Genomic DNA, 10844 nt, shown 5'->3' on the forward strand with positions numbered 1-10844 from the left:
ACCAGCTGACTTTATGCGGAATTCGTGGAACTCACTGGAGGTTGCAGCCTGACGAGCTTCTCACGGACAGACCTCGACGGAGCTTCATAGCTTCGACGGTGGGCAGAGCAGCCGTGGCCAGACAAGGTCGAAAGGTAGCAGAGCAGATACACAGCGCAACTAGGAAAATGATTAGTCATGCATGCCTGAGTCAGGCGACCAAAATCGCTCGCTTCGTCCCGGCTAATTACTCAGGCATGCTGTCAGGCCAGGCAAGGGGATACGAACCTCAGGGTGGCAACCAAACAACGTCTAGGCTAGTCCCAGGATCGTGTCCGGTCAGGCATATTTCTCTCAGGGTGGCAACCAAACAGCCCCTTGGTTTCCTGGGCATGCGCCCGAGCCTGCAACCCCATCTGCAAAAACCGACCGCCCCTTTTTTTGCTGCAGCACGCGGTTCCTCTCTCTTCGTCAACCTCCTCCCTCTCACTCAATCGCTACACGGGCTTTGCTCGCGATCTGCATACTGCAGATGTTTTGTTATCCTAAAAAAAACTGCAGACAATCAAATTTGTTGGATATTTGGCTGGCTGGTAATTTTATTATCCTTAGATGGATTGATATTTTTTGCTAAGCATCCGCATCCGTTTTTTAATACGTGATATAGATGTGGATGCAGATATTGATTAATTAGATACCTGAGGATATGATATTGCTAATATCTGACAGATGTAGATTATATGGTACTTTTTTTGGGTTATTCTACGTCTTCAATTAGGATTATTTGATAATATTATCCCAACCCAAATGCCCAAATAGTCCATTGGTCTAAGATTCAGGCTGCTCTGCTATTTTCATTTCATATAAATATAACCCTCTTTGCATTTGCACGGTTGCATCGCACGATCACGACACCAGCACAAGCAAAAGCCATCATGGATACGTATCTTGTTGCATTGCCGATTTCATCGATGCAGGTGAAAAATTAATCCATTCGACCACCGAAGTTGAGTAGTTTGTGTTAACTCTACCTGTTCCATTACTTCACATATAGAAAGTGTATCGCTTTAAGTTTAGATCATCGAAGGTGCTACTTGCAGTTATCCCCGCTTCTTCTTCTTTTTGATTTTGTAAATCAATTGACGCTATTTCCATTTGTTTCTCCTGGGATGTATACATGTAACACACACACCTGCCAAGCTCTTGTATGGTAAATTAATTCATTAAATACGGGTAGGTCGTACTCATAGTTATGCACTTAGATTATTTTTTTGTATATATTGTTTACATGGTGGAAATAAAACTACCTTCTTCTGAATATGTCCGATATTTTTTTTCCGCTACCGATCCAAGCCTGCTCCATTTTCGATTTGAATATGTATTCGATATAATCTACACCGGATCATTATCCGCTGCCTTCAAAACCAGTAAAAAATTATGGTATATGATAAGGAAAGTGTATCATCCGTTTCAATCCGTTTACATCTCTACTTTTATCAGTCTGCCCATAGGGTTGGCTGCCTTTAGCTACTAGACCATAAGTTTGCATATATTACATAGATTAGTGCTAAGTTCGTTGAATAAGTAAAGCCATATAGTTGTTTTTAGGAGACAAGGGGTACGGTAAAGGAGCAAGGGCTCCCGTGGTGATTTTCAGAGAACAAAAGAGGAAATGGCGAATGGGCTGATAATTTAGCACTAAATCGGACCTCCGATTTTAACACTAACTTTGATGATGTTAGTGTTTTTTCATGTTTGGCGCTATAACGACGCAAGCCCGCTAATTAAAACTTTGAGGTCATCCCTATTTATCCTTTTGCAATTATTTCAGTTTGGAAATTTTGGTGTAATTTTTTTCGAACCGGAAATTTTGGTGTAATTGTGAACAATAGGGTTGCGATCTAGCTTCGACACGGAGTGATAGACTGTTGTAAATCGAAGTCGACGCATCGATGTAAACCACTTTACATTTAAATAGAGAAAATACACTCACATCAAAAGCGCCTCAAGACAACCTGCGGGGAGAAAAAAAAAATCGAGATCGAGGAATGCCGAAGGGAGAAGTCAAGCAGCATAGGGTTTTTGTCCCTCCGCTAAGACAAGCAAGTAGTACTGGCAGATCAGACTGACGCTCCCACGCAATTTCGGCAAACCCACGGGAGGCACAAAAATTCTCGAAATACATACAAAATCCAATCCAGAAAATTACTTGAGAAGAAGAAAATATCCGTTTTCCCATGGCTTCGTTTACTCTTCCTCCTGAATCATAACCTACCAACGCGGCTCTGAATCTCCCCCCACAGTCTACCACCGTGCCCTACAGCTTCCGCCGTGCCGTACCTTCGCGTCACCGCCGACGTCAGGATCCCGCGCCAGCGCGCCGCCCCGCGGCTCCCCTCCACACCCCGGCTCCCCGCCCCAGCGACTCAGCAAACATCCTCGCATCTCACGCGCGCCGCCGCCATCGCCGTTCTCGTTCCAACTGACCTTCACAATTTCTGGGGGTGCCGGTGCGCACCCGGCACACCATCCAGATCCGCCCCTGGCTGCTGCAGTTGCCCCCACGGGCTGCTCTGCAGGCGGGTAGATGGTGAGGGGCGCCACCTGGCATGGACCAAGGTGAACCCTCGTTGAAGCCAGAGTGGCTGTTGCGGGTGCCTGGGACAGTGGCCGCCACGAACCTCCGGCCTGCAACTTCACCCCGTGTTGGTGAGCTTACTTTCTTTGCCAAACTTTCTGCACACTGACATCTAACAGCTAGAGCTATTGATAAACCAGTTGTCTGATGTGTGCTTTAATTAATACTTGGCATGGAACTTAGAGAATTTGCAGTATGTTGAATTGCAATTTAGTGAAATTGTGATAACCGCCAAGGAGTTCGGATAGGGAGGGGTTGCTTTAGGTATCAGCCTTGCATTGGTGCTTGTTCAACCTATGTTTCTTAGTCTGTGTAATAGTGCAATTACAGTAATTGTTAGGAGGTTAGAGACTTCTATATGGAAATGATTTCTTGGAATTATTGTGCTCTTGTGCTGAAACTGGTTCAGAGTATGATTTTTTTGGAGGAGACCACTATTTCTTCTTGTCAGTTAGCCCTGTTGTTGTACTTCTTTGGCATTCCATCTAGCAACAATTGCTAAAATGTACCTGCAAGTACACCCGGTTTGAAGGAATCCCCAAGTGAAACCTCTCTGTAGAGGCATGATGCATAGCTCATATCATGAAACTAGTTCGATTAGTTAACTACAACTATGGTTCTGCAACAATGAAAAACGTTTTCAAGAATGTTAAGACTTATCAAGTTGTCATGCATTTTCTTATTGTCTGAATCCTAACAGGTTTGCAATGCTCATGAAATTAGAAATTTTTGACAAATATATCAAAGATAAGTGGATAACTCAACATTTTCCTGATCAGAGTAGTATGTAATGGGGTAATGCTCTTTTCTATTTATTCATATAAACACTTAAGTGACACCTGTAGTTAAAAGGGTATAGGCAAAACATATTTGGCAATAGATATTACTTTCTTTGACACAAAGGTGCATGCCCACTGAGCTTGCTCTGTTTCTTTGGACATGGTATTTGTTCATACATTGGTGAGGTAGAGCTGTAGAAGGCTTGAAACAGGAGTATGTGGGGTAGAAGCAAAGACAACCTTGCTTGCTAACTGTAGTCCCAACTTTTAACTTCTGGACCAACACATTTAAGCACGTTCTCTTAAAAAAAGAACATATATAAATTAAGTGAATTGTGAGCAAATGAAAATGATTAAACATCAACGCATAAGGGCATTCTTAAAGGTTAGAGTCAACCACTGACTCTTGTATCCATCCATGTCATCTAGAATCACTGAATCAACCACCTACACTTGTACTCCTCCATGTCATTTAGAGTCAACATTGAAATAACCTTTGTTCTCTCTTCAAAAAATCAGCAATGTGGCAGGACGATTAATTAGCTTATGCGACCAGCGGCCCCTCTGTACATTCCTGAAGTAACTAAAATTATCCATCGCGAATAGCTTGCCGGAGACGGCATTTCTTCCTATATCTCCTTTTACTATTGATGTATTTGTGTTCAGTAATATCATTTCATTGCCTGTTACGACTTGGCCGTTAGTGTGCGCACATTAGATGTCCAAGATACCATATACTCCCTCCGTCCCAAATTAACTGACGTGGATTTGTCTAGATTCTTCAAATCCACGTCAGTTAATTCGGGACGGAGGGAGTATTATTTTTGCACATTATTAGTTGCTGCTGATTTAGTGCTTATGAAAACTGTTATTCTTGCAGTCGGGCATTATATTATGTGTCCTCCAGATGTTCCATCATTTTCTTACCAAAAATTGTCAATGTGATGCCCATTTGATGGGCTTGGCATAATTCTTGCATCATTTAGCTCACCATTCATATACATATGCTTTAACAGACAGTTAGCTACTTTTCTTCCTTGATAGCAAACAAAGTACTGCGCACTAAGAACCTATTGTTTCAATGCTTTAGATGATCAAGGCAGCATAGCTTCATCAAGAAACCGATCATCAGGCCGCGACCGTGAACAGAGTTCACAACAATCCTCGTCACGTAGGAATTCAGGCTCAAATGGGTCCAAACGGCATGATGGAGATGGTGCAGCGAAATCAAGAGGCTATGCAAGTTTTGGAAGGACTAACTCAGACAGAAGTCGAGAAAAGGTCTCTGATCTCCGTGATAGGGAGGCTAAGTTGGATCCACCAGATGATCCCTTGCGCGATGGCTTTAGTTCATTTAGCTCATGCAGGCCTGAAAGAGATAGGCTTAATCGAACTCGTTCAAAACTGGACACGTTGAGTCGGGCCGCAGGAGTAAGCTTAGGCAATGATAATGTATCGAGAATGGATGCCGAGTTTGAGCGAAAATTCCCACAGCTTGGTTATGATGACAAGAATGTAAAGCAAGATATCAGCAGAGTTCCATCTCCTGGAATTGGCACTCCCATGCAGAGCATACCATTGGTTTGTCCGCCTGATGGCTGGAATTCAGTGCTAGCAGAGGCTCCTATACTTAGTGAACCAAGCAATAACCCTGTTTCCTCCACTTTGTCATGTGGTGGTTCTTGTGGGACCACATTAAGCATGGCTGAAACAGTGCTACAAGCGCCATTGAAAATTTCAACTGCACCCCAGGTACTGTAATAAACATTGTATGTTTTATCTTTGACTTAATCACAGTCTTAATTCCTTCCACTTTTTTGATCTAATTAGTGTTCTGTGTACCCCTTTATTTCTTACCCAGTTATCAGTTGATGCTCAGAAGATCGAAGAACGGTCTATGAAGCAGTGTATTCTAAGACCTTTGACACCTTCATCGAATAAAAATTCTGTAAGTATTTTTGTATCACCTTTGTGCCATAGACTTGCTTTTCTTGTTTGTGTGAATACAATGGATATATGTAGAAGTTCTCGTCCATCTTTTTTTCTGGCAACTTTTTTGGCCCTTCTGAAACTGCAGAACTATTAGAAGTGTTATTTGTTCAGGTTCTGAATCCATGTAGTGCTCATGCTTTTGGTTTGGCGAGCCGTGGCGGCCAACCCCCTTCGTAACATATAATGCTTGTGGTCTGTGGCGAGATGACTTCATAGACACATACTAACTTAGTATGGCCTGCAAATTTATATCACAACACCAACACACGCTCACTACCAAATTAAGTCACAACACACAACTTAGCCTAGTATAATCCTGTGCAAATACATGGAAAACAGCCCCAGAAAGTCTCAGCATCCCACAAAATGGGAAAAAGAAAAGAAAGAAAGAGGATGATGCAAAGCACGGCCCGTGAACTCTTCCTCACTGTAATAGTCTCATCATGTGCCTTCCCACATGCGCCGCATCTCTTTCTTTCTTCTCCACCAGCTCTTCCCTTCCCTTCTCTGCCTGCACGCTGCATCCACTGAGCAGGGAGAGAATACAGAACAGAGCAGCTCAGGGGGTTGCGAAAAGAGAACAGAGAGAAGAGAAGCTCGAGGAGAGGGAGAGGAGAAGCTGGCGGGGAGGTGGAAGAGGAATATCTGCTGCTGGGGGGTGGGGGTGGGGGCAGCGTCTCTGTGCTCGTGCAGATCTGGATGCATGCCTCTATCACATGGATGAGATAGCGAAACCACAGGCTATAGCAGATGCCAGACGCCACAGACCAGTTTCTGTCGCGAGCATGGTTTTCAAAGCGTCGCCTAGGCGTCGAAGCGCCCGGCGACATCAAGGCGTCGTTCTCGCCTTAGATTTCTGACTAAGGCGTCCTGAGGCGTCGCGTAGGCGTCCTGGGTCGTCGCCTAGGTGCTGAAATCGCCGCTTCGATCGATTCTGGACGCTCTCGAGCGGGAAACAGAGATCGGCTGGGAGAAACCAAAATTGGCGGGCATAGGCGGGAGAGGAAGTGAAATTGGAGGGAAATTGGAGTAGGGAGAGAGCGGGGAACACCAGTGGTATAACAGAGGAGCTCCCGCCCATCGACCTCCGCCGCCAGGAAGCTGCCCGCAGCCCGCCAGATCCCGCTCCCGCCCATCCACCTCTGCCGCCAGGAAGCTGCCCGCAGCCCGCCAGATCCCCCGCCAGCCTCTCCCTCTCCACCCATCCTCCCCTGCCGGCCAGGAAATTCAAGGTATGAATCAGGTTTTCTGTCTACTCATGTCTGCCATATTAGTTCCCCTAGCGCTTTGCAAAAATTGACTAAGGCGTCGCCTCGCTTCGCGCTTTGAGTGCCTAGGCGTTGAGGCGCCCCCCCAACGCCTTAAAGCGCCTGGACGCTTTGTAAACCATGGTCGCGAGGCCCGACACCATATCTTACATAAATTTCTCTACACTTGCAGCCCATAGTGGCCAAGCATGGGCCTCCCCTGCCTAGCAGTATGCCTCTTCTCCCCTCTTACTCAGCCTAGCCCATCAGCGAATAGAGATGATGTCAGTATCACAGCCCAATAGCAGTCAGCCGGCTGGTACAGCAAACTGATGAAACGAACAGAGGTGGAGCAAACACTATATGCTCGATGCACTCTAGCGTAGCAAAGCACCTGCTTGCCCCTCAATCCATAGTGCCAACTTCAGCTCCACTGAGGGGTCAGCAGAGCGCAGACATCAGCATTTGCTCCCTCCAGCTTGGCAGCTCCACGTGCCGGAGGCTGCTGCCTCTGCGCCAACCTCAAGTTGCTGGTGCTGATAACTTGCGCTGCTATACTGCACCCCTGTCATTGGGACTTCATTGATATGGATATTAGTATAAGTACAAGATGAAGAGGATCAACAAGCTTGCATCATATTTTCCATCAGAGTCCAGTTGGTGAGGATTTAATTGATTTGAATCAGTATGGTGTCGATAAAAGTAAGATGAACGGTGAATAGATGAATGCTAGAATGGTATGATATAATGAGCAGGATGTATTTGCAAGCATCGTTATGAAATGGAGTTCAACTATTATTCTTATTGTGAATTTGTGTGGCACTTTTGCCATGCATTGGTTTGCATAGTATTTGTTGCTTAATTTTAGGCGTAAGCTCTGGGAAATACTGCCTCCGCCACTGGCTCGTTTAATCAAATATTACTGTTAAATACATACCCTTTTATCCTTGAACATGACCACGTCATTTATCATGCTTGTACAGAAGTAGTATCTGTTTCTATAACCAACCTTTATCTGATCCTATTTTGTGTTTTATGATAATAATGTTCATATCCATATTAGTAAAATTTGGCCACACGTTGGTTCAATTGCCTGTTGTTTTATGCAAACAGGAACTATTCCTGAACCATATATTATCAAACTAGTGGAGCATTCTTATCAGTTCATGCTGGTGCTAATTGTGTTGCGAACATGTATTTTTGTAGCATTAGGTTATCAAGTTGTCTCGATCGTACTTTAAAATTTTGACTGTGGTAAATTAAAAGAGCACGAGGCCATCTTGGTATCAACTTCTTGTCTGTAGTATTTTAGATGGAACCATTCAGTGAACATTTGAAAAACAAATTAGAACAGTATTAGTGTTGTAGACTGAACCAATCAGTGAAATTTTGAGCACAAGATAGGTGTTGGTGAATTCCTTGGGTCTAGTTGCATGGCAACAAAATACAAAGAAACACAGCCAGTAAAGCTGTCTTCTGGCACCACCACCACCATATATTATGATTTAATTTTTTTGCCAGTGTAACCTTACAAAGGAAACAAGTTAACATAGTTGTTGGGAACATCACAGCAGACTGGCCTTCTATACATACTTGATCATCATTGGATTATCAGACATGCAATCCATAAAATATCCATAAAATATGCTCCCTCTCTTCACCCAGATGCAGATCCTTTTGAACTTTATATGAATGTGCTTCTTTTGGTTTTGGCTGTATTCTTGTTTGCGTTATTGATCAAGTCTTCTGCTGAATTTCGTGACATTTTGGTTTGGACTAATGCATTCAGAAAACTGTATAGGTACTAAGTTCTTCGGATAAACTAAAAGCCAAAGGTGCAAGAGTCGGAGATTCTAATGGTCTGATCAAGGGTGCACCACAACTGTCAATACAGTCTTCTAGCAGCTCTGTTCGTACTCCAGTCAAAACTGAGCTGATGAAGCCATCTCAATCCGGGAGCTTTCAAATTCTGACCCGCGAGCAGAATGGTGCTGCAAACACCACCAAAGACTGCACAACCAACCCTGTGAGCCCTGTTGTAGGTCGATGTTCTTCTGTGGAACCACCGAAAAAGTCTATTGTGAACCAAAAGCTTAAGGGTGTGAGTAATGGTCTCCCTTTGCATAGTCTACAAGGTCCATTTGGTGAGAGAAAAACAATTACAAAAGATAGGAATAAATTCTTTGAGTTGCTGCGGAGCAAGTCTCTAAATGGTTCAGGCACTGCTATCGAGTCTACATCTACCTTGATTGATGAACAACAAAACAATTGTGTTACTTTGTCCTTGTTCAGTTCTGGGATGAAGTGTACCAAAAATGGCAATAGTTTCTGTGAGAAAACACATTCTTCTGGTGGATCTCAGCGAGATCACTCCGATGATGAGGAAGCCATGCGACCTTCGGAACATCATGATGTTTCTGCAGTTTCTGAAGGCGGTTCACACGAACAGGGTATTCTTGCTGTCAACAGGGATGCCAACTCTTCATCAGAGCATCCTGACACAGAAGTTGTAGCACCTATGCCCCAGACAGACAACACTGAAGCCACTGTATCTATCATACCCACAGTTATAAATGCTGATTCCCCAAGATCAAACTCTGACTACGATGATGCCCGTTTGTTGCTTGAGCCTAGTAGAGCAGGTGAAGCAGAGTCTTGTCCTGCTGAAGACAAACCTAGTCCAGAAGAAATGGCTTTCCTGCTGTCTCTTGGTTGGAATGAGCATGAGGTTGTTCCACCTCTGCAACAGGAAGAGATTGCTGATTGTGTAAGTTTCTTCTGCCATATTTGTTATTCTAGTCATTTTTTATTTGCTTTTCTTGTACATGTTTAGGGATCAAATACTTTTAACACATTTTACTATTATCCCTGTCATTGCTAATAACTTCAATTAGTCACAATTCCCATCCTTTCAGTTTCGTCGAATAGGTTCCAAAGCTTCAATTTGTTTTCTTCCATGCCAATTTAATGACGTGGCTAGCCATTTCAGCAAAGTCCGTCATCACTGTTGTACTGATGATGCATATTAGCTACCAAATGCATTATCGTATTTAACAAAAAGAATCCAATTGAAGCTTCAATGGAAAACTGGATCTCTTACAAACTGTAAGAATAGGGAATTACATAGGAGTTTCAGGCCCTGTGTGGTATGGTATTGCACATCATTCTACTGTTCTGGCAATCTGCTTGAAGAATGCACCCGGTAAATTTTTTCAATGTCTGTGAACCATTTTGTTGTGACATAAAGTCCCATTCTTTTGCAGTTAAGGCGCAACGAGAGGCTGCAGCAGAAGTTTCAGGAATGTAGGGGCTAATCATCCAATTAACGGAGCAACATTAATCGCATCGTCACCAGGTAGAGATGTGGATGAAGCTGTGTCATGAATCATTACGGGCTATGTTTACTACAGGTGTCAGGGATGCTTGTCTAGCTTACAGGCCGAGAGTTCTTTTTTTTTTCTCCCGTTAATGCTTCAGCATTATGGGGAAAGTTTCATGAGTATAACTGACATTCCTCCCTGCTGAAGAGGAGTTTTAGGGTTTTCTTCCTCATTTTGGCAAAAGGAATCTCAAACAAAAGTCTGCCTGCTGCAGGAGGCACATAGGTGTGCTTGCTCTGAAAGAATAGGACCTCTTTCTTTTTTTCTTCTACTTCTCATGGCTTGTCCTTGTTCCAGAAAGCAAAAGAAAAGAAAAGAGAAAATGCATAGATCTTGATCTCAAATTTTGCCCTATATCCTTTTACTTATATTACTGTGACCGGAGCAAGCACATCTTGTCGATCTTAGAACATGTACAATGCAAGATAGCTAGGTGGGTGCTTAGAAAAATTAACCGGTTTTTGTTAAGCACTAATGCTTATTTAGACTAAGCAGATGCCTAACTTGGAACCTCCTCTACAAATAAACACTCGTGCTTAAAAAAATGTTTGGTTTATTTTCGCAAGCACCTGTCTTAGCACCTTGCATTGCATTGTACATGTTCACATCATCTCTAGCAGTAACCAACACAGCCGGCCTGAACTTCCTGTATTCGGTTGAATTCAGAATTACTTTGCGCGGAACAGATACCGAACCGAACTCAGATCTGAACATTATAAAAAAAATGCTTCGCGCTCTAGAGTTAAACATTTTCTACCAGCTAGTTCTTCACATCATCGTCATCAAGAACCACATCTAGAATTAAACTACACAAAATACTACTCTTTTC

General features: G+C 43.5%; 1 protein-coding gene across 1 annotated transcript; it reads left to right on the forward strand.

Annotated features, from left to right (window-relative positions):
• The first annotated feature begins 2102 nt into the window (after positions 1-2102).
• LOC100833022 lies at positions 2103-10369 on the forward strand. The gene is made up of 5 exons (XM_003579806.4): positions 2103-2688; positions 4487-5148; positions 5258-5344; positions 8437-9402; positions 9899-10369. Exons 1-5 carry the CDS (start codon positions 2589-2591, stop codon positions 9947-9949), a joined length of 1866 nt encoding a protein of 621 aa, XP_003579854.1. The 5' UTR covers positions 2103-2588; the 3' UTR covers positions 9950-10369.
• Positions 10370-10844: the final 475 nt, after the last annotated feature.

Source organism: Brachypodium distachyon, chromosome 5, assembly GCF_000005505.3.
Source record: "Brachypodium distachyon strain Bd21 chromosome 5, Brachypodium_distachyon_v3.0, whole genome shotgun sequence".
In the NCBI taxonomy this organism is placed as follows: Eukaryota; Viridiplantae; Streptophyta; class Magnoliopsida; order Poales; family Poaceae; genus Brachypodium; species Brachypodium distachyon.